The following is a 24,536-nucleotide window of genomic DNA, read 5'->3' as shown; positions in this document are numbered from 1 at the left end:
AACGCAGAGAAACGAACTTCGTCCGCTTTATGCATAGTAATACCCACGATCTACGATCTTCGTACGAGCGATCGGTGTTTAATCATCGCGCGACCGCGTTTTCATCCGGCAAATACACACACCGTGGGCGTGCGCGCCTCGTAAATCGAACCTCGACGGCTTATGGGGGGTGATCGGCAAAAGCGTAATGGAGGATTCCGTGACTCGGCATCGTTCTCCATCCAACGATAGCGTGGAACCATTGTGATCGACTACAGAACCCGAGCCACGAAATTATTGCACGGTGTTTCGGATTTAATGGAGCCAATGGACGAAGGAACGTCGACGAGCGAAGCTTAATTTCTCCTTAGCTAGCGCTCGCTTTTCTTTTCCTCTCTTCTTTAATACCTTTTCACAGCGTTGTTTCTGGATGGAGAAAAAGAAGGAAACAAAATAAAGGAGTGAGAGAGAGAGAGGGAGAATACCGCGCGGTTATACCCGAGAGGAAACAAAGGAAATCGAAATGCCTTCCGTGAAGGTGAATCGCTGCGCGGAATAATCCGAGAAGCGGAGGAGGTCGAGAGAAACGCGGATTCTTTCGCAAATGAGCTCCGTCGTTCGCGGGTTCCATTGTCCGCGATGGAAGAAAGTGCGCGATCGTCGTTCTTCCGTCTTGGTGTTAATTGCAGAAACGCGGCGGTGTTCGAAGCGCGGTGGTAAGATTGGCAGAGCGTTGGAAAATTTCCTGTCCTCGAGTACTCTCTCATTGTCGATGCTGCTGCTTCTGACAGCGACTGTTGCGCGCATCGATGTCTTTCTCGTATTTCATAGTCACGTACTGGGCGACTGACGCTATTGTCTGACTGCAGACCTCAGCGACACGTGTGTGAGCCTCACGTGGAAGGATAAAGTCGGATCAGAGTGTTTTTTCTTTCTCCTTTTGTTTTCGAAAGAAGTGAATAGAATTTCTCGGAAGAATATACGGCTTCGCGTTTATTCCCCGTAGAGTTACGTTACGTTGGTGAACTTCGTTGGAGAAACTCGACAATTAAATCGTTCTTTATCTTCTTCGTCAAAGTGATCGATTAGCGTGAAATCACGAAGTTTCACGGGGAGGTTCGATGACGATTAGTATAAGCCAGGTAAACGAGAGGGAGTTGGCGATAAAATTCTTCTCCAAGTTATATTAACGCCCTTACTCGGTCCCGCGAGCTTCCCCCGGACGAACTTTAATCGTGAATAATGAAAGAGTCCGAGGACGATTATTTTTCAGGGAGAGAGAGAGAGAGAGATAACCGACACGATATTGGACGGAGCACCGTAACTTCGTCCGTCAGCCATTTTTCCTTCTTTCCGAAAAATCTCCGCGCGTCAACGTGACAAACTTCCTTCCGGTTTAATTCCAAAGCTTGAACGATTAACCTTCTACGGTGAACTAAGCGTTCGTTGCCCCTCTCGGCAGAATTTCGACGAAGAACGAACGTGTCAATTTTATCGTTCCACGGGTATAATCTCTATCAATTATCCAACGCACACAAACACACGCATATAGAGAAAGAGCTAGGTTTAATCAATCAAAAGCACGTTGCGTTTCTTGCAATTCGACCAGCATCGGTTCGACGCTAATTTCGTCGAACACCATCCGGCACGATAATTCCATCGGAACACATCGAGATCAAGCGTCGGCTGGCCGTCGATTGTTACGTGGACCACTATTTGTAATTCATCGGTTCCGCGTGTCAAATTTTACAATGCCTGCCCTCATTATATTTACAGCGATGCCTCGCATAGCCGTGAGCTTCTCCGCCTGTCAATGCACGCCGCGGAACAATTTATAGCTTCGGCCCTTTCTGTATAAACCTATATATATACTATATATACATGCAGATTGTTACTGTCGGCCATCAAAATGCAACGACGATGTCGCGAACCACGGCGACCTGCGTGCGCCGTGTCTCTCCGCTTTAATTAGCGTTACAATGATCGGGAAATCCCCGGTATCACAGTGTCACGCGGATAATTACCGCCCGGCGACCTTCCTGCGTCGTGACCGCAATTTCTGAATTTCCACCCCCCAACTTACAGGAAGCCTACTCTAATCAACCGTTAATCCAACTTTCCCAGGGATGAATTTAAAAAGACACGTCTTACTCGATGTATCGTAAAAAAGAAAACTGATTGTAGTATCGGGGCCTCCATACTCAAATAGGAAACCGAGAAGCGAGAATAGAGAGGGGGTAGTTGGCGTAGCGCGCAAAGCCTCGGCTTGCTAAGCCGAGGGTCCCGGGTTCGATTCCCGGTTGGGTCCCTGAAAATTTTCCATCGGTTTCACATGATTTTTATCCTGAAACATTTATTCAAAGGTGCGTAGAAGTTAAGAAATTAGCAGTAACAACTGTAGATATCGAGTTATCGAAAAGATATTCTCTCCTGAGGGTGTCGACGTGAAATTCGTAGAACGGGGCAAGGTCCGAGGAGGAATAAAACAGCCGTCTCACCCTTCTCTCCGCTTCTCGTTCGCGTCTTTGTTACCGCTATCGGTCCGAGCCTAAAGTGGCCTTATAGAAAAGAGAAATTATTGCACGGCGTTGGAGATAAGTGGTTTCATCGGTGAAACCAGCGGACAAAACCGTCTCTGGTAACCGTTAGCGGCCGGTAATAAATTGGCAGAGAATGTCCGAAGGAGGAAGACTACTCCGCTGCGGTCTGGTGTGTATACACACGGGGAAGTTAGCAGTTATCGCGGCGTGGTCCTGCGGCAAGTAAGTACGGAGAGGGTGAAACGTCTCGGGTTCGAGCTCGTACTACAATTCAGCCACCGTTTTTCGATGATTATCGTCGATAATTAATACCGCCGGATTGTCGGTGATAGAGCAAGGTGAACATTTCGCGACGGAGTGTAGAAGAGAGGAAGGGAGATTCGTTGCTATTTCTTCATCATAGTACTCGCGACATTCGCGGTGAATAATTCCGCTCGAGAGAATAACCACGCTCTGACAGCGGCGTAATGAGAGTTCGTCGCTCCGAGATCAACGAAACTTTTATTAAAACCTCCTCCGCGCTTTAATATACACAGAACATTCATCTTGAACTGCGAACCGACTAGTCCACCTACATTGCTCCCTTCCACCACCGTGTCTCGCCTAGATTCCTCTGGACGAAAGACACCGTTTCTATTTAAATTTCCCGCCATCAGGAGCTGTCTCGCGAATCGTCAACTATCGCGGTGAACGGAGGAACACGACGAATCCCGGGGAAATATTAAAACGGTAGGTTGGGATAGAGAGGGGAAAATGTCCGTTAAAGTAGCCGGACAAGGAGGATCTAAGAGGACAGAGGTAAGGAGAGAAGGAGCCAGCGGCGACGTAATCTCATTGCGGAGCATGGTTCGCGCACAATTCCTCGTGCACGCCGGAGTAGCATAACTTTGCACTTTGTCTCCAAGGAACTGCGGCAAACTGGCACGGCCTACGGGGCCGTGGAGCAAGGGAGAGGAAGAGGGCAGGAAGTTCGGTAACTCGCGCGAGTAGCTGTGTCGACGACGCTGCCGCCGTGTTTTCGCGTACACGCTCGCTTGGCTGCTGCTGATAATTTCGCCGCTGTCTCGAGAAGTTCTCGTCGCCGCAGGTGTCTGCCCCGCGACCGGATCGAAAGCTTTCCTACCAGACTTTCCGATACGCCGACGCGTTCGAAAGATAGTTCGCCTCGCGTCTTCCGCGATTTCGCCTTGCCGCTGCACTTCTGCCGTTGCGTGCCTCTTTGGGCTACGTTTTCGATGAACTCGTTGATGGCTGGTGGAGAAACTTTTTCAGACTGTGCGAGTTTGTAGGGGATGTTGGCAGAAGTTACAAATTTCGCAAGGTTTAAAAAGACAATGATAGAAGTATTTTAACTACCCTTGTTAGCGAGTAACACTTCTCCAATGATTTTTATGGAAACGTTTGGAGAAAAATTGCACCTCGGAATAATGTGGAACATTTCGAAGTGACCGACAATTCTGTTTTTTTCCATTTCAGACATGCTACGAGATGGAGAGGTACCTGAAGGACGAGCCGAAGCTGCAGTCGTACAAAAAGTTGCCCACAGAGTTAGACACAGCACCTTGGAACCTCTTCAGGGCGCCTCCTATCTCGTGGACAGCGTCCACTGGCACCGCCAACGCACAATTCGAATCGCCAATCAAAATGGAGGTGAGTAACCTTTGACCAATTCGCGAAAGATATACTCTGATCCATTGGGATCTCCCCGTATTCGTGACCCACCTACTCTGATCGAGTCTGAAGCAACGTGTCAACGTCGTTTGTTTCTCTTTTTTTTGTCCCTCGGTGATCGCGCTACGCAGGTGACGACGTCGTCGGAAGACAGGGAAACGCTCTGTCTGGACGATATTAAGTTCAGTCCCGGCGATCACAACCACAATGGCCGCGATAGGGATCTCCTGGACCGACACCTCGATTCCTTGTCGATGTCGTCGTCGAGTTCGGCGTGTTCGGCGTTGTCCTGGGACAGCTCGCCCTCCGTCTCGTGCACGGCGTTCATTCTCAAGAAAGAGCCAAGCGAGGACCTCGAAGAGGACGAGGAGCACGAGGTGCGTCCCACTCGTTATTTTGCATGAGACGCTTCTCCTCCGAATTTTCTGCCTGGGATATAATGCATATCTGTTTCTTCTCTTTCTATTGGTATAGTGGGTGGAAGGGATATACGAGACGGAGTCGTAAATTCGGTGGGATGTTGAACATGAGCAGGGTTCAAGTATCGGTATCTGGAAGAAGAGACTTAAAGAAAGAAAAAGGGGAAAGAAAGGAGAGAAAGAAAAATGGAGAGAAATAGTCAGAAAAATATATACGAGACGTGTAATACCTCAGAATTAGGATTTTTACGTAGATTTCGTCGAATCTGAGATACTCTCTATTCCTTGAACTTTGCTAGACGAGAGCGTACAAGCTCCTAGTACTCTAGATCTACATTCTACTTTCTAATTTTACACTCGACTCCCAGCTGAATTTACGGCTCGTCCCCGGTATCTCTTCCCAGGTGCTGCACCACCTCCTTATCCATCCCAGTTTCTCCTATCTCATCTCCTAACGAGTTTCGACTGACGAGAGCCGAGAGCTCGAGTCGGGCGATTAGTTCTGCGCGAAAGTAGCGATTAAACGAAATTAATTACCGCGACGGTGGAACGGGTGTCGCGACAAGAACACCTGCGTTTACGGTTCAATCGCGACACCCACTATTTCGACGTGTATCGCGCGTACAATGCCCGTCAAATTTCAATTACCGTCAAACGCCGCCTGTTATACAAATAACGATTCTTCCCATTTTCCATCGGTTACGCGTGCACTCTCTGCATTTCCATGTAACGGACACACACACGCACACACGAGTTTACGATACGCGTGGCTGTGTGTAATCCGTTTACAGGGTCATTTGGCATTGATCGATTCACGTGGGGCCGCGGTACCGGTATCGATGTTCGATACCGTTTTAACCAGTTGCTTGCACTTTAATCAGAGGCCCCGTTATCGTAATCCCGTTGCGTAATGAATTACGTTACCGGCACCAGGAAATCGAGGAGGAGGAGGACAGCGGCTGCGAAAGCGAAGGTCAAATCCTGACACCACCGTCGAGCCCAGGCTCGGGTCAAGGTCATTCCAACTCCAGTCACTCGTCGAGCGGGAGTACGATGCTCGACGTGCAGAACCTCAACCTTCATGGGACGGGCGGCAGGAGTGCCATCGTCAGGGTTACCACCAGCAACGCGCAGGGTGTCGCAAGGTGAGTCCCCTTTAACGCCTTTCGAAGAATTAGGCTGGCGTCAACGCTGACCGTGCCACGCCTGGTTTTTGAATTTCGCTGCTAAAGGCTGTCTTCTGCGTTGTTTTCTATATTGATCCTTTCGCTACTTAACGTGGGTGACTGGAGGGAAATTTTTAACCACGGCTGTGAAATTTGTTATTTTCACCGTGGCGTTTTGAAATTCGGTTTGTTAAATTAAGGTGTAGGCGCCAATAGTAGTGAAAGGGTTAAACGTTGAATGCCGGACCAATTCTGCGTAACTCGTCCACAGCGCCGAAATGAAATTTGAATTTTAACAAAACACATCGCAGTATGATATCTAATAGGCTGTGTGATGCATTAAATGAAAATTTGACAGATATTACCGTTTATTCGAATTAAATGCTTTTGCTAATCTTGACAATCTAAAATTGACAATCACCTCTGTATTGATCTCCAAAAAGATACGATCTTTATTTACATAAAATTCTGGCACGGTTAGTGTCAAGTAAATTAGGTTAAGCTAGTGAAAAGTTTCGTACTTTATCGACTTGGAGAAATTGTAAGGATTCCACCTGAAACAGGTCTGGAAGGTTGCAAATAGCTGTAATTTCATCAAGGTTAGGTTCTAGGCATTCTTTCCTCGAACGTTAGTTTCTCTAATTGCAAGCAGATCGTGGAGTTGCGTGACTCTGCCGGAGACAAATCAGTATCCTTCCCTTTTTCATGCCGTTCACAGTCCAGTCGTAAACACGCGAAAGCAACTGTCGTTCGATTAACCCTATACACGCTGCTCGATGTAAATCGGCGTGTAATCTAGTTTGGAAATAATTAAACGGATTTTACGCGACGAAATACGGAAAGGAATAGAGAACTCCTGTTCGGAAGATCGATAGCAGAGGAACGATTGGTCGAATGATTAACGAGCAGGAATTCAATTTCCACGTTGCTGCCGGTAGCTTCCTCTATTTTGTCCAAATTTATGCGTTCGTCTTGATGCATCGGGAGCGCATCGTAAAACTGCACGGAAAGAAAATGAAGAGGCGTGCCTTGGCGTACCCGGTATTTACTTTTCATAGACTTTGACGGCATGCAAATCGTATCTTCCACGGTTACTCACATTGTCAATATCAATCTTCTCCAAAGGAGAAGACGTTTAAATTGACTAAAAGGAATTTACGTTGTTATAAAAAAAATATCTCCCAAAGTCATCCACATTATTTTTCACTTCGTAAGGTCACCTGAAGATCGTAATTTCATTGCCAATATCGGCGAAAATGTGGCATTATAAAAGCATAACCTTAAACCGAGCCTTCTGACCTTCTTATCGCAAAGGTGTACACGCTTTCGAATATATTCTGCGAAGGATAACGATACGAATGCACGCGGCAATCACGAAGGAAGGATCGCGCGATTAATTAGGAATGGAGACACAAACGCATAAAATTCCTTCCTCCTTTCAGACTGATCTCCGTCACAAATGGCTACCCCGCGGTGGCGAGCACGCAACACGCACACGCAGGGACAACTGCAGCCGCGAGCACCGTGGCCAACAGGCACCACGCGAGGAGCCACGAGCACAGTCCGCCTGACACGAAGCGCAGGATACACAAATGCCAATTTCCGGGTTGCAAGAAAGTCTACACGAAGAGTTCGCATCTGAAGGCACATCAGAGGACGCATACGGGTGAGTGGCCTATCGTAACTGTTCCTCCATCGCGCCGTATACCGGTTGCGCTAGGCGCTCGATTAGCCAGCGATTAGAGAGTTCAAGGGAGAATTTAATGGGGCAAAAAGTTTCGGACGGGAACTGAGAGACGATCGATGGGGTCGAGAGCATAGCCGAGCGTTAGAAAACCAACTGTCTGACTCTACATACTTCGATTAACATTCCCCGGAGAGTTTCTTCAACGTTTACCTTCGTTCCCATTTTTTTCTTCTTCTATTCCTATCGTTGCTTGCCTATTAGCCATTGAGAAAAGTCACATTCCCATTGCGCGGAACTACGAAGACGATTTCTATGGATCTGACATGACTGGCGGCGGAACTGACGTCCACAGACGTACCGCGAACATTCATCACTCTTTTCCGCAATTAAGGTAACTCGTGTACGAATTATCGAACACGCCAACCTCCGGCCATTAATACACGTTACGGTTGGCGTCTGTCTCCTTCAACGGTATCGTTCCACGTTCAAGTCCGATAATTTCGCCGCGAGCTTCACGCGACACCGCTCCCGCGCCCCCTTTCTTCGCGATTCAGTTAATCGTTAGTCACGCGATTATCCAGGGCGAAACGGACGTATACCGCGTGCAACTACGGGGACAAATTCCGCCACGCGGTTCCCCCCCATTGCCACCGCGGCGAATAACAATGCATAATTAATTACGAGGCTGAATTAAGGGAGCCTGTTCGACTTGTACAGCGACCCCGCCGAGTGTACTCGAACGGTGGATGAATGCGAGGCCCACGTGCGCGAAACCGGATGATGCATGTTTAATGGCGTCGAACCACTCTCTCTCTCTCTGCTACGTGTGTTTTCTTCGATCGATAGAAGGGACAGTCGTTCTTTGCCCACCACCGCTCGACAACTTAAGTTTCGCTTATCTCCTGATGAGAATGTAATGGGATATTTAGCCGCGCGGCGAGCATGTTCGGTTAATCTCTTTTCGATCTAGTCTTCTCTATAATAGAGACCACCTAACCAGTTGAATCGTCGAGGATGGCTTTGTAAATAAATGGGCGAGGGAATAGTTGCGTTATGGTCGGCAATTCTCAGGGTATTTCTTTAAGAATTTGAGAAAAGTGATCTGGTTTGGGTTATTAATGTGTGTGTAGATTTTTTAGCTGATGTGTATTTAGTCTGACGTTGAGAAATAATGTTGTCTAGGCTTGAGCAATTTAACAATTTGTAGTGTGAAAGAGAGTCTTTCGTGTATGCTCACTTCAAACGTCAACGTTAATGACGATTGAATATTTGTTGAAATTGGATACTGGAAGGTGGTGAAAGAATGATGTCACGAGTATACATAACACTTAAACTTTAAATTTATTCTACAACTGTTGAATTAGAAAAAACGCGTTAGACTGGTGATAATAATTTCTGTGTTGAATAGCTGATAGTTTTTTAGAATCTGTCGTCCTTTGGAGGAATTCGTGCTTAAATAATAAATGCGGACATGTGAAAATGGGAATGACGATGTCTGATTGGTGGTTTTAATTTGGTAGGGGAAGCCGCCGTGACCCTCAGGTACTGCAAGTACCTTCGAGTGGCATGTGTCGGATTTTCCCCATGCCTTAACCGTAGCAGGTAATATTTTATTAGTTGCCCTGACTCGGCCAAGGTAAATGAAAATTAACACGGCCGAGGTAAAATTCTTAATCCTACTACAAAAGGGGCAATCGTCACTATACATTCAAAGAAGGTGAAATATGCACAATGGTTTTTACTTATAATTAGTTTTACGCCTTAACAAATGTTTCTGCTGGTTAAGTTGCTCTTCAAGCAACGGTTGTTCTAGAGAGTGAGAATGGTCATGGTTGGTGTAGGAGACGGGAGTAGATGAACAAATGCAGGCAATTTTTAATACGGGACTTTTGTACGTGAATTCTTGAAATGTCAGGAAGACATCATCACTACTAAGTGAGCTATTCAGCTTTTACAAAGATGGACCTGTGGATCTCAGCATGGTGATAAGAAAATAGAGAACGACAGCCTTTCTGATTTAATGTTTTAAGACTGGGAGACAATTCTCCCGAACACTGCTAATATATCGAAAATAGTTGATCGTTTATATCTGAAGCCAAAACTTCGCACATCGAACAAACTGAAACGAAATCTGAGAAATGGTTAACAAGTGGTACGACTGAAACCGTAGTTGTTCCAAAATTACAGGTATCCTTGGCTGATTTTCTTTCACACACCTCCGGCCTCTCCTTCACGATGAATATTCAAAGGGAAAAGAAAAGTTGCAAGTTAACGATCGTCGCGAGAAAACGATCCGAACAGTCAGACACGGGTAATCTCTCGAGCGTCCTCGTCACTTCCGTAAGCTGCGTCGCTTCGAGCGAGGAACTGGCCGAACACGTTATTACCATGCGGTCACCGTTCCTCTCCGCCTCGTCCCGCGGCTCTTCGCGGTTGGTTGCGGCAGCAGGTGACGGCGGAGGACTGTAATTAACGAGGACTCTCTTCCTCTTTCGCTTCGGCTCGCGCAACCCTCTTCTTCCCTTCTCTCCCTCTTTATCCACGGTTTTTGTCGCGTCACGCCTCGAACACCCCCTTCGCCGTGAGCCGGTGTGTGTTCGCGCGTACTCGCGCGTAATTACCCGCGCGCGACCAACGATCACCAAATTACGCCTGGTGTTCGTGACTCGTGTACAATCGCGCGAAACCATTTCGCCGCGTCTACGCGATAACGGAAGTGTACGGGTTGCAGGGAGGGTTCACGTCAATCCCCTCGTTAAGCACACTTTCGGTCGTCGATTCGGTCGTTGAACATTTGGAAATTGTGCAACGAGATTGTTTCTGATGTTCGTCCCTTTTTCGTCGATTTTGATAGAATTTTTCGGGGTCTGACCAGTTTTGTCTGCATTCTACTTGCATTATAATTCTTAACTCGTAGAGTGACATACAGGGTGTCTCATTCGTGAATTCATTTTTTATTTCAATTTGTTTGAACATTATCGATTTCACGAGCACTATTGGCTCAAAATGCGGCTAATGGATTTTCTAAAATGTGCAGAGTTGTCAAAAATGTCGAAAGTCTGTTGACACAATGTAACGTGCAGAGAGTTTCATTTAACAAATATACAGAGATCGATAAACATTGCCGGTGTAAAACGTGGATGACGGATTTGTCTAAAATTGTGCAGAGTTGTCAAAGAAGTCAAGAGACTGACAAAAGGTATTAGATATCATAAGAAGTCAGTTGATACTTCTGAATTTCAATAGAAAAAGAAGATTGAACGTCCGAAATCTATATAAAATTTGAATGCACACAAAATTCCCGCCACTTGGATTAAAAATAATTCCCCCGCTCGCAAGTGAAACTACCTCTCTAATGAATTTCTTATCATTACCATTCGATCGCAAAGTAATTGGAAATACAGCAGAATCGTTGTCCGAGCAACGTCCAATTTTCCACAAGCTTGAAAACAAAATGGAGGTCGCAGTTGGACGTGTTCGATTCGACGTGCATAAATCCATCGGCGGTGTGTGACGTGACCCGTCAAATATTTAACTACCCGACGTATTTCCGTGCATCGGCTCTTTCATAAATTTATCTGGAAATCCGTTCTATCATTACATCGGGCGCAGCGCTTCGTTTCACCTCGCGCGTATACACGTCCCCGTAATATCGTGCGTACAGGTGATTAAACGTGTATACGTGTCCACATATATTTGCTCACGTGAGTAGGTACACGTGCGCTCGCGTTCGCCTTCCTATGCGTTTATTTACCTATCCGCGCGTGTGCTCATCTGCATCCATACACGTTCCCCCCGTGACGGTGCCTACAGGAAAGCGCACAGATGTGTAATTTCAGTCTCTGTATTACGGCGGACGAGGCGGCGCGAGGGGAACCGGGACGCGAGTGGAGAATTACAGAGGAACAGGAAGAAAAGGAGGCGAGACGGGGGAGAGGCGTGTGTTTCATAGGTGTACAGGGTGGTCCGAAAATGGCATTCGAGAATTTCAAAATCTCTCTATCCTTCGCTAAACTTTCTAGATTCTGCAATTTTCTCTAAATCTAAATCGTCCACAGATCACATTAAAAATGAACATCAAAGCTCACACGATTATCCTCTCTCCGTCAAAATGAACACAGACACCTTCGCAAATTACAAGATTCCCTCGGTTCGAGCCACCCAGTACGCGAGAGCAAGAAAGCGGAAGAAAAATAGGAGGCAGAACGGCAAGGAGAGAAATGCAAAGGACTAACGAGTGAGGTGGCGAGAGAGAGAGGTGTGGATAGGTGAAAGAACGTGGAGCAGGGGGGAAAGAAAGGGTGGCAAAACTCGGAGAGAGGTGAGGTGGAGAAGGAAGGGTAGGCAATAAGAGAGAGGTTGGCCGGGACGCCTTCATCCTGCAGCGTGGCAGGTACGTCGGGATTGCTTCTCGCGGATCGTTAAGCAGAACTGCTAACTACGGGATTATGCATACTGCGGGCCCCGTCCCGCAATTATGACTCTGTTATGAATTCGTCCTGACGCAAGGATCCCCTCTGCGTCCCAGCCAGAACCAGCCACCGCACCAGACGACGACGACGACGGCGATGATGTCTCTGCGTCACGTATCGTGGCTCGGTCGAACGTTTATTTCGTTGAAAATGCTGGCGGTGGTTGGAAACGGGTGAAAAGGACACCGTTGCACGCGTGGCGCTGCCCACCCACCCCTTTTTCTGGTTAATCGTACGCCGGTTGGTACTCGTGTAACGGTTCGACGTTCGCAGAGTTTCGCTTAACCCAATCCCGATATTGTTTCCTTTCACGGTTAAACGAATTTTCGAACGCGTACACTCTCTCTCTCGTGTTTTAACCCTTCTCGTTCACATTTCCCGGGAAGTTCGTTGTAGACACTTTTTTCTCCTCCCCACTTTATCCGTCGATTTTTCTAATAAAATTCCGTCGTCAAGATTCACCGTGAGATTCCTTTTGAAGGAACGCGTACGCATACCAACCCTCCACAGCAGGATTCCAACGAATTCGCCCGAGACGGGACCAGACAGACGGAGAAAGAAAGAGAGGACAGTGCAAAGACGAAAAAGTTGGCCGGAGGTAGGAGCGAGCAGGCAGGCAGAGAAAAGTCCGCGGAACTTTCTTCCAGAGATGGAAATACCGGTATACTTTGATCTCGGTCGGCGAATCTAATTACTGCCGGCTTGGAAGGAAGGTTCGCGAGGACCGAAACCCGAAACGAGGCGAATCGTCGAATCACTGTGAGTCCGTGCGATCGTGTGGCCGAGTCAACATGAAGGCTCGTTACGAATTCCATCGACGAACTTTCCTTTCCGAGGATCTTTCGGCATGTAGATATCCGCCGGACCAGCGGGAGGTCGTTCATCCCTGACCCAGCTCGCCTTGGAGTCCCTCTCGTTGCTTCTCTCTTTCTCTCGTCGTGTCTCGAGACCCTCTCATCCTCACTCTCTCTCTCCTCCTTCTCTAGTCTTAACGACGAATCGATCCGATTAGACGATTTAACAGTCAAAGCCATCGTCACTCGGCCCCCGCTAATTCCCTTCTAACGAACCGATAAGATGTTAACTCTAAACAGCGTAGCCACGCTGATGAGATCAACCAACGGTGTTATAGTATAAGGCTGCGAAGCAGTTTCTCAGAATCCGATTTCATCGCGGTGAAACGTTTCAACTGCTTTTGAGGATAGAGAAGGAAACTGGTGTTAAGGTTTTTCTTTTATTCATTTGAGAGAGTAGTAGTATAGACCGAGATGGATTTTTCGAAGACACGTAAAACAGACCACGTACCGAAAGAAAATATCGCCGGAAGAAGAGCGTTAAACATTTTCGTGGAAACAGGATTTTCTTCCTTGTTTATCCACTTTGCCCGTCGCGTTTCAGTGATTTCTTCGTTTTTGCGCCGGCCAAAGCCCTTCTATGTATGTACGATTTCCTCGTAGGAATCAAGCAGCTATCGATCCGATGGTCCAACAGTTTCCCGGTGACTATACGTGCACAGAGGAAACCTGGACGGCGCGGAAGAAGAAGAAGAAGAAGAAGAAGGAGGAGGAGGAGGGAAAAAGAGAGAGATTTCCAATTACAGGGACTTTCTGTTCCGGAATTCCATTCCAAACACCATTGTTCTCGCGTCCCGGACTGTGGACAGGACTTTGATCCCTCCACGGAGTCCAATCGTTTCGCTGGAAACTTTTCGCAATCGTTCCCCCTTAGTGCTCGCTGATGGAATGTCAATATATTTGGAAAATTAAGGAACGACAGGTTCGTTATTCCGTGGATTTGTCCGGCATCGATCGAAAGGAACTGCTCCTCCGTTCCGCCTAGTACAAAGAAACTAACGTAAAATGAAAGACGATCAAACATTTATCGTTCCTCGATAAAACTTCTAATTGTCTTACCGAAAAACCCCCGGCAATTTCAACAATAACGAACGAATTACTTTTCACCACTTAAATTCCCTTCTGTTCACACTTCCGTCGACGTCTCTCCGAGAGCAACACCAATCAGTTCGATTATCGAGCCTTTAATTGCAACTTCTTGCCGCGTTTCTTCCGTTGAATCGCGAGCCGAACGCTGAAAGGAGCGCGAAGACCGGAAGTAGGTCAGCCGTAGCGTGATAATTCAGCGCGGAACAAGCGCGTACCTGAGCAACGAATGGTATTTCCGTGGGTTTAAATCAAACGAAGGCGAGAGGAATAAAAGGTGACCGATACACAGGCCACGGGAAATTATTTATCGCGACGCGTCCGCGCCATTCGGAAGAGGCCCGTTGTGAGCATTACCAGAGCGTTTCCCCTTTGCATTCAACGGCGGTCGACGCATTGAAACCTTTCAAATTTCGCGTCGACGGCGACGGTGACAGCGACGCGCATTGTTCCCCGCGGTGGCGCGCGAAAAGTAAGGAGAACACACTGATAATTTATCGAACCCGCGGGGAGTACGCAGCCGAGCAAACAACGCGGGAGAAGTTATTGCGTTATCGGTGCTGGGATTTGGAAATCAAGTTCTCCAGGCGTTTCCCGGGCTCGCTGTGCTCGTTCTCCCTCCCCCTCCCCGTCCTCGCTCGTTTGAAGGGATTCTGAGTGTGGAATTTAATCGACGTGAACCCGTACCGCGGGCTGTTTCCGTCTGTGGTTGCGCGAAATTAAACTTGAAGCGGAGGGAATTAGGGTTTTTTGAATGTTTCCCAATGAAATGTCGGCGTTGAAACGCGCGCCGCTGCCGGGACTGTGAAACACACCGTAAGAATTTCAAACACTCCCACCTTAACGCGGAATTTTCGAATTTTCATCAAGTCACGTCCATTCAGCGTTGCTTTTTTCCCGGGGATTCAGAGTAAATCTTCGTGGAAAGCTCGCGAGGATAATCGAAAATATCTCGGCGCATCGATCCTGCACGGTTTCAGCCAGTTTCCGTCCGCGTTGCACCGCGATTCGTAAATAATGACCGAAGAAACCGAGCTCAGCCGACTGGTTTCCTCCCCTTGCCTTCGGGCGAAACGCATCCGCGCGATTGAACGCGTCTATTCTTACGTCTCGACCGCAGCCTCGAATCTCGCCTCTCGTATGTTTTCCCAATTGCCCCGCGATCGATCTTCCCTTCTCTCTGTTTTCCTCGCCGTCCGTGACCGTTTGTTCCGTTCGAAGAAATGTCGCGACGTTCGCTGCGATAAACGCTATTTCTCAGCCGTCGATCTACCGAGAAGGGTGGTTTCGCTCTCGCGACGTACGACGAGCTCGCAGTTTGCTCGAACTAATTAGCAGCTGTCGAATCTCGAGTCCCGTCTGAATACTGCATAAAGTGTGATTTAACTCGAATTAACCTGTGTGTTTTACCCGAAGTATGAGAGCGGGGGAGGTGGCGGCGGTTTTGATCGAGGCTAAGACTGTAGACAACTTCTACAGCCTCTTGTCTAAGTGTTTAGCGCTAAGCTGTCTAACTTCCTCTCGCGTAGACGCAACCGGGTTAGCAAAGTGGCTGGAAACTCTTAAACCTGAGGCTTTTGTCGTGCATCAATTTCTAAACGTCGCTGATTAATTCACCGCTCGATTATTCGAGCATCCTCTTATACGCGGTATTCCCTGCGTAATCAAGTCAATTGGGTGAATACTTAAAACTCCTATCAACGACCCCGTGCATTATTCCGCGGAATCATCTCGTCGAACCCCCTTATATTATTTACAGAGGAAGTTTGTTCAACTGTCTGGATCGTTCCTTATACACCTCATCCTCGACAGCCTCTGTGTGGCACGCGTGTGCGTACACACACGCGTCGAATCCGCGTGTACGTACATATTGATTCGCACCTCTGGGCACTGTTCGAAACACGTTCGAAACACGCGGCGAAGTTCGAGGCAGCTATACGCTCCCCTCCACGCTGGCTCGATCTAACGCGGGACCCTGGCACCGCAAACAATTGGAAACGTCGTCAAAGTTCTCGCTACAGTTGACAGCGAAACCGCAGTTCACAACACGAGGAACGTGCTATCTCTAACCGTAGTCGATACCGCCGAGACGGGAACAAGTAGCTGAGAACCGTGTGCGTGGCGCACACGAACGCGGGGAAACCGAGCGCGGCCTGTCATCGATCTTCGACGATCGGGCTCGCTTCAACTTTCCGTTACTGCCTGTTCTTCGATGTTACCAAGTTTTATCGCATGTTTTACCGGGCAGATTTCTTCTTTTTTTTTTCTGGTATTCTGCGGAGGATTGATCGGTAGAGGAAGTTTTCGATGAGAGCTGGAAGTGATGATTAATCTTTGGTGTTTTCTTGGAGAAAGATATTTTCTGCGAGTGCACGTAATTTCGAGTGATTCGCGAGAGTAAGTTTAAGGGAGAAGGATTTCTGGGGTTTTAGTATATAGGAAGTCTAGGCTGTGTGTTCTGTGGAGGATTGATCTTTGGTATTTCTTTTGAAGAAAATACTTTCAACGAACCCACGTAGAGGAACTCTAGGTTCTGTATTCTGTGGAGAATTGATTGGTGGAAGAAATTTTCGAGGAGAGGTGGAAGGGTGGTGATTAATATTTGTATTTTTTTTTTAAAGAAAAATGTTTTCAATGAACGTATGTAATTTTATATAATTCACGAGTGCAGGTCTAAGGGAGAAGGGTTTCTGAGATTCTAAAATAGAGAAAGTCTAATTTCTAAACGTCCTGTCTGATACAGCATTGGCTGTTTCCCTAGGCGAACTCACCTCTCTAAATATCGCTAGATTTCTTTTGTTTCTACCCATGCAGCAGCTAGAATGAACCGTATTAATGCGTAAAAATCTCATTTTGTCGTCGAAACCGAGAGTCCAATGCTATACACTTTCTTCGAAGTGATTGCAGACAGTAGAGTAGATCAGCTATGGTCAGCCACAAGAGATACCACCATTTTCTCTCTTGAAAAGAAAAATATCTCTTAAAAGAAGATTTGAGGAGGGATTCAAATTAAAAATGGAGCAGATACACACCACTTCCGCATCCATTTACCAGGTTTCATAAAAATCGGCGCATAAGACTTCCCCGTACAGCTTCTTACCAGCGTTCTTACGGTTCAAGTAGAATATCCCAGCTGCGCTCAGACGCGTCGCGTCTGTCACAGATTAAATCCCTGTTTAAGAGCGTTTTCTGCCATTTCAAATGTGAATCATCTTCCGAGTAATTCTCTGTCCTTTGACGATATTACAAAATTAATCCATCTGACGAAGCAGCGAGTACTTACACTCGGTGTATAACGATGTTTCTCTGTAAAAAGTTCCTTCGAGGAAGTAATTCTTCGGCTTTCCCTCGAACCCCGGTGATTTTCTCTAGTTTCTCTTTCGTCACGCCCACCGAAAGCTAGAGACGTTTTATACCCGTGGAAACATTTCCGTTTCCAAACGTAAACGTCGCGACCTTTCCTCGAAACAAACATCTCGTACGCTCCTCTTTCGAGCGTGCGATATTTCTTTACGTGAAATCCCCCTTTCATATTTCATTTCTATTCGTCCTCCGTCCCGTTTCAGTATACGAACTCGCTGGAAAATTTGTCCCCTTGTAAAATTTCTCCCGATCCGTCCCTATTAGGGGTGGGGTTTAACAACGTCGTTTCTCAAACGGAGTACGGCAGGGAAAAAATATATAAAACGTCGTCCCTTTCGAGCCCTCCGTTTTCGTTGGAAAGAACGTAAATTCGACACCGTTACCAGACGACCTGTCACGCGGAGACTTGCAAGATAGCCCGTACGTGATGAATTACGTTGAAACGCACTCTAATATCTCGACGTTTTATTAATCCGTTGGAATCGTTGCTCGATTGGACTCGCGATGGAAAAATTTTGATCGCAGAGATTCTCCGGAATGGAAACTCGGGGTGGTTGTAAAATTGTAACGCGTGACACAGGCTGGTGTCTCTTAAAAACGAGCAAAATACGGGGATATAAAAGGGTTGTTCGGCCACAATGGCCCTCGTGGAACAATGTAGAATCTCTTCTTTTGTGGTTCCCAAAGTTTCTCCCTTTGTTACGCCGACTGGAAATTTTCGCGCGGTACATAATATTTTGCTGGGATTCCTCCTCTCTCTCTCTTTTTTTACGACTCCTCTGTCTTCCTTCCCGCGCAACGATCAACCGGTCTTCGCACTTTCTTTTTCGAATTTTCGTCGCGAACAATCTGGCGAAGAAGTTAAATTTAATGAGACAGTCCACGCGGACCTCTCCGGGTAATTCTCGCGATCCTTTCTTCGCATTAATACGGCTACAGGGGTTAAACGCTCGCAGCTGTAGAAAATCATGTCCGCGCTTTTGTGGAACGTGCAATTCTTCGCAGGAAAAAAGCTGTTACCGCTTTTACAGTCCGCGATATTTCTCGAAAGAAAATCAAGAGAAATCCAGCACTCAGCCGTTTCTTCCGTGACTTCCGCGCGAGTGGAACACCGGCCGAGATTTTTCGAACGCCAGTTTCCCGATCTTGCTTCGTTGGAAATTGAAATGCTTCGCCTCGCAAAGGAAATTAAAGTTCATTCTTGATTCTCTCTTTAGAAAAAACGAAAAACCGAATTACAGAATATTTTTCTTCCAGTTGCGCTAAGCCGACAGAGAGAAAAAAATTCGCGGAATTTCAATGGACAGCCTAGAGATCGAAATTAATTAAAAAGTCTCACGTCTTCTCTTTACGTGTTCTATCGATACCTAATTTCAGAGAGAGAGAGAAAGAAACAGACTCGTTGTGTATCGAGTTCACTCGATTCAACGCGACACTGTTCGACATTTTCTGTCGACGTGGCAGCGGTAGGAAAACCGTCGTTTCTACCCCTCTGCAAGAACGTAACGTAAAAATCGTTTCGCGAAAGCTCTGCTTCGACTGTGCACGCGATACCGCTGTTCAAAGAAGCACAGCGAAATTTCACTTCACGAGCTGCACTTACCTACCAGCGGCTGCAATCGAATCTTCTCTCACAATTCCGATTCACCGGAAAGAATCTCGAAGAATAAAGTAGCAAAAAAAAAGAAGAAGAAGAGAAAAGTATAAAATACAATTGAAACGAAAAAATTCTCAAATTTTCTACCAACACCCGCCTTCGTACATTTACATACACGTACAAAGTTGTCCGGGAAAATTTCCATCGTACAGGAGGAACATGCATAAAGTTATTTCCAGATTTCTGATCGATCCTCTCCGCCTGAACGTCGCTGCTCGACCAACGGAATATCCGTTGGCCAGACAGAATCTCTTGCACGTCGAAACTGTAAAAAATTTTACTTCCCTCGTACTGACGGGTTCTCGAAATCTTTCACTGCTGCACACACACACGTACAAACGAAATAGAGAGAGAGAGAGAGAGAGAGAGAAGTTTCCCTCCGATCTGTCACGCGGATCTGCGGAACGCCCTTCGGTATTAGACGCGTTTCTCTCGTCGAAACGTTTCTCGCGCGGAACGTGTTCGGATGTAAAAGAGAGTAGGGACACGTAGAAAGAGGTAGAGAGAGATTGAGAGAGGGGGCAAGGGGGATGGAATCCTTGGCCATAAATTCCGGTTGTCCTATCCCTCGGCGACATGACAGAAGGTAGCCTATACATCGTCGCCGACGACGGACTTAATAAAATGCAAAGACGACGAACACACATTGCCAGCGACGGACTGACATATCGACGCAATACCGACCCACTCAGACTTCGAGGTGGAACGTCAGATGGAGGGAAGGACGTAGAAAAATCGTTCGTACGCCGAACAGGACGAACGTCCTCGAGGACTACGTGAAACCAGCCACTTCTAGCCTTTCCCCTGTGCCTAGACTGTCCTTCCTTCTCTCTCTCTCTCTCTCTCTTTTTCTCTGTCCATTTGGACCGGCTCTCTGGTCTGGCCGGAATGTGCTGGGAATTTATGGAGAATGTGCATAAAACGAAGTCAGGCCATGGAACGAGAATTTGTTCCCGTACGGGTGGGCTGCGTCACTGCAGCTTTTGTTCGCGCCGGTGGTACTGATAAAAAATGTTTCAAAGTATACACAGGGTGTCCTAACTTTGTGAGTATGTTCTACGGGTGTGAATAAGGAAAAAGTGTCATGTAAACATATGCTGTTTGACGCTTTGTTCGAAAGTTATAGCGATAAGTGTCTTTTCCTTATGTACAGGGTGTGCCCGGAGTAAGTGACCAAGGGTGTTCCAGTTTTTTTCGAAAATTTAGTCATTTATGCGTGCCGTGGTTAATTTCTAAGGTCCTCGAAGGTGTAGAATGTAACTTCTATTATACCAGCTGCCATTTCTCATAGCAATCGAAATTTCGTTACCATTCCCTCACTATTTCGTACTTCCGCTATAATTTCTCAACGAAGCCTCAAACGACCCACGTTCACACAACATTTTCTTCTCACACCGACAAAGTTCGATCGCGAACAATTAGCACACCCGGTATATCAAATTTTCATTCAACCCGACATTTCCAAGGAAAAGGAGATCTTCCGACTTCGCCGAGCCTTAATCCCACTTCCCCTGATATCATCCCGCGTAACAAACAACTCGCCAAGGGTAACTTCTACCCCGATTATCGTCGAACAATGGCCGAGCCGCCCCTCGCCCTCTTACAGCCAGGAAGAAATTACCCGATCTCTCGAACTGTGCACGCACATCGACGAAGGAGATAAACAGGCGGTTGATGCTCGTACGAGACAAAGGTATCGCGCGTTCGTTGGGGGGTTGGTTCGGTTGTATCGCGTCGTTTAGCAACGTTCGTTACGGGCTCGAACGCGGCAGGGTGGAACGAAGGGGGAGGAGACGGTGGGGGTAGAGCAGGTTAACACTTTAAGCCGTCCTGTTTAATATGGCTTTATTACGTAGGTGGTAACGAACCGCCGGGAGGCCATTATGCGGCGATAAAATGCGCAATGCATGATGCACCTACACATCGACGTGTCCCACGCGTGTCCACCTGGCGCTCGTCTCCACCGTGGACACGCACACGCGTCCAAGTTGACTGACCCGACGGTGTTCGACACGCGTGTGCACACGCGTGTGGGGGTGGATGGTGGAGGAGAGCTGCGGTCGTTCGCCGCGTTACGCAGTCACCATGGTTACTCGAAATTCAATTCGCCTTTTCGATGGGACCTAGGCACGCACGCGACACGTAACCACCGTTGATTTTTTCCCTCTCTCTCTCTTCGTGTTTTCACTTTTCTCTTTTCCTCTGTGAGTGTGTGTGTGTGTGTGTCTTTTTCCCTCCGATTTTTTTCTCCGCTCGTTTTTTTTTTCGGTCGGTTTAATTGCACGTGTAACGGTCCCGTTGATTTTTTTCTTCCTTTCTGCGCCGTAACTCGCAACCGGGGATTTGAGATCGCGCAGGGCGAGCTTGGTTACGCGGGGGTTCGTTCTATGGGGCTCGAGAGGGAAAGGTGGAATGGAAGGTACATTATTGATCGAGAGGGACTAATGTCCTAATAATGAGAGTGCATAGATAGAGATACGGAGGGGGTGCACCGGTGTGCAGAGATAAAGTCGGAGGGTGTGTAGATGCGGCCGGAGGGTTATAACGATGAGAGTGTAATGGGGTTATGATTATGACGTTTCGTTGTTTCGCATGGGGGGTGGGCTAGTGCTACCGCTAGAGCGTTTGAAAAATTACGGTATCGCGGGACGTTCGAACGTTAAATTATGCGGATGTAAGGGGGAGGTATGTTTGGTGTTTAAAATTTCACCAAGGGAACGTTCGAATAGTTCTTGGTATGAATTACGAGAGCTCGTTTTTCGACGGCTTTACCAAGCTGCTCTATCTCCGCGAGTACGCAGCTGCTGCACATTACGCTTGCATCGAGAAAAGAGTCGTATACTATAGACAGATGGTCCTCTGTGAACCATTCAACCTCTTGCTCTATCAATATTCCCAAGCTGCGTTTAGAAAAGCAACTATACCTCGACCTAGTTTCACCGGTATCCACCGTCGAACAATAGGCCAACCCACTATTCCACTATTTCCCGAAAGCGAAACAAAAACTAACCTAAATTTAAACCTGAAACACCCGACTTCCATCGATACCGTTCCGGAAGGCAAAGAGCAAGTGGAATAGAAGTCACGTGAAAATTACCATAGGACGACACAGAAACGAAGTTCCTTCGTGCAAGCACACCCTTTTCCGGTGAGCTCGCGCACTCGCCAATTTTCCCTTCCGCCACTCAACCCAAACCCGGTAATGTATTCGCGACAGTCTCGCGAATATATTCCTCGTCCTTCCACTCTTCTTCACTCCCCGTCCGACCACGGTTTATCCCTATCGTTCACGGAATTTCCTTCTACCGGCGCGAGCGAGCACAAGCAATTTCTAGCCGTGTGCACCGTGGAGAAGGTGACGCTCATCCGCCCCGCCATTTCTCTGATGTCCGCGCTGTTTCCAACCCCTCCCGCTGCGAACACGAGGATGCAAGAAGGACGTGAGCGTCGTATTTCCCCCGGAAAAGAGTCGCGGCTATCTCTGTCGAAGCAGCCAAGAAGGGTGTGACACGAGAAGCGGGTTCGGGGTGGAAAGTAGAAGGGATCGGATTTGGTTATGCGTCGCCACGTTCCGGCTGGATTTGTCGTCGTCACCTCAGTTCGAAAAAGAGCGGATCCCTTGGCGGGGGAAGTTCGAGACCGAGGAAGGCACGGTATAAATTTTTCCAAGGCCTCACCGTCGAGTAAACGTCACTCGTAACTCTGGCCTGTCTTCTGTCGGCTGCTAGAAGTTTCTCCTTCGCGAATTCGTTAGTAGGAATTGATCCTTCGTGAAGGGGGAGGAATATTAAAGAAATCGTAACGAATGGCTTCATGGATGTCTTCTCTGTGTATGTGTGTGTGTGTTTGAGTAGGTTTGATGTGACCGAGGGTTGCGTGCTCTGGGAGTTGCTCGTTCGAAGCGTGTTCGTGGAATTGAATGAAGTAGGGGTTGGTGTGCGCAGGGCAGGTCCCTCAGCTTGTAAGGTGAAAAGGAGGAAGTTTTACTTTTTTTTTTACCTTGGGAGGAACGTTCCTTGATGTATTCACATATTTGATATTGTAAAAGGGAAGTGAATAGAAGAATTCGTACGTTCCTGTGTAATTATGTTAAAAGATACATAGCTAGCAATTGTAGGGTGAATGTTTATTTTCTTCTTTTTTGAAGACCGTCACGTGTAACACGAGCGACACGTTACTACGTCTAAATTACGCGTTTCTTTCGAGCCCGTGGAAAACAGACACGGGACAATAAAAACGCGACATCGCGCGAACGTCGGCTACGCTTAAGCTCGCTTCCTCTCCTTCTTTTAATTCATTAAGTTTAGAGTCGACCGATGTAGATGTCAAACGTTTTACACCGCGGTTTTATACGCCCGTTTCTATGCTTTTATTCGCGCGGCCGCCATTTGCGCTCCCCTTTATTCCCCGCTGTTTTTTATGAAAGAACAGTGCACACTTCGTTCTGATTAGAGACGTGACACGTGTCGAATGAAGAAGGGAGGGGAGAAAAGAACGGGGAAGCTTGTTGGAGCGGATAGTTACTTTCGACTCTGCTAGTTTTCCTAAAAAAAAAAAAAGGAAAGAAGAGAAAAGAAAGAAGAAAGTAGCGATGAAACAGTTCCCCGTGGAAGATTTAACGACAATCATCGAAGTCCCTAGAGCTAGCTGAATCTGAGCGAGCAGCCGCCCTCGAAAGTGCTCGCACTTCGCTAAATCCACGAAGACAAAGTCCTGAAGTTTTTCAAGCCTTAATAGCCGAGCTTCGGAGTCTTCCGAGTCTCTCTCTCTCTCCTCTCTAAGTCCTTTCCACTCCGCTTCCCTCCATTTCTGACGATATTTTATCCACTGAAAATGACATTCTAAATTCGAGACAGTTTCCCCCGATTCCGAGTATTCCTTCGATAAACGATGAAATATCCCCTCGCATAAACGGTTCATCGCCCTCCTTTTCGATATCCTTCCCCCTTTTTTTCTCTTCCTACAGTTTGTCAAGCGCCACGGCGAAACGCCACAGGTGGCGAGGCCGCGTTTTCAGTCCCGTAACGCGGTCTCATCAACGTCAGACCTCTTTCCATATTACCGAATAGATTATTTACGGGTTAATAATGCCGGTCCCTTGTCGTGCGGCACACATGTCGCCTTCGAACTGGCCAGACCATCCCGCTCTTTATCGTCGATCCGGCAACCGGGATGTATTTTATACACGGAAGAATTTTATACACCTTCGTCGCAGGTTTTAGGAATTTTAAGGACGAGAACGCGCCCCTGTAGGGAACAATAAAACCCCCTGGGTTCGCTGTGTACACACAGCATGGTGTAGCGCGTGCATTGTTGCGTCGCGGAATATCGGCTGGTTATGAACGCCGCTGCTCGTAAAGCTTATTAAAATGCCGCTGGTGATAAGGATAAGCAGAAGCCCTGGCTGCTTTTATACACCGAACTGCACTACCTTCGTTAACTTTCGTTTCGAGTGAATCGCGAGAATTTCAATTTTCTTAAACAGGGGAGTGTGTAACTTGATTAATTTTGGAAAAATTTATTAACTAGCGGTACGTTACTAGACGATAAAAGTGGTTGTGTTAATCAGGAGATGTTGCATCAGGAGATACCCAAGCTAGGAATAGACACAAATTACTTTTATAATATTAATTGCACGACAG

At 47.3% G+C, this 24,536-nt stretch overlaps 1 protein-coding gene across 1 annotated transcript in view; it reads left to right on the top strand.

Annotated features, from left to right (window-relative positions):
* LOC108570846 (Krueppel-like factor 6) overlaps positions 1 to 24,536 on the top strand; it is a 359,450-nt gene that overhangs the window by 331,007 nt on the left and 3,907 nt on the right. Inside the window, exons 2-5 of the mRNA XM_017932767.1 lie at positions 3,996 to 4,169; positions 4,322 to 4,567; positions 5,543 to 5,754; positions 7,218 to 7,441. Of these exons, the coding sequence (XP_017788256.1) occupies positions 3,996 to 4,169; positions 4,322 to 4,567; positions 5,543 to 5,754; positions 7,218 to 7,441 (856 nt within the window). The remainder of the gene's footprint in view (positions 1 to 3,995; positions 4,170 to 4,321; positions 4,568 to 5,542; positions 5,755 to 7,217; positions 7,442 to 24,536) is intronic.

Source organism: Habropoda laboriosa, unplaced genomic scaffold (genome assembly GCF_001263275.1).
Source record: "Habropoda laboriosa isolate 0110345459 unplaced genomic scaffold, ASM126327v1 scaffold86, whole genome shotgun sequence".
In the NCBI taxonomy this organism is placed as follows: domain Eukaryota; kingdom Metazoa; phylum Arthropoda; class Insecta; order Hymenoptera; family Apidae; genus Habropoda; species Habropoda laboriosa.
The sequence above is the reverse complement of the archived record's forward strand: the minus strand, read 5'-3'. Positions and strand labels throughout refer to the sequence as shown.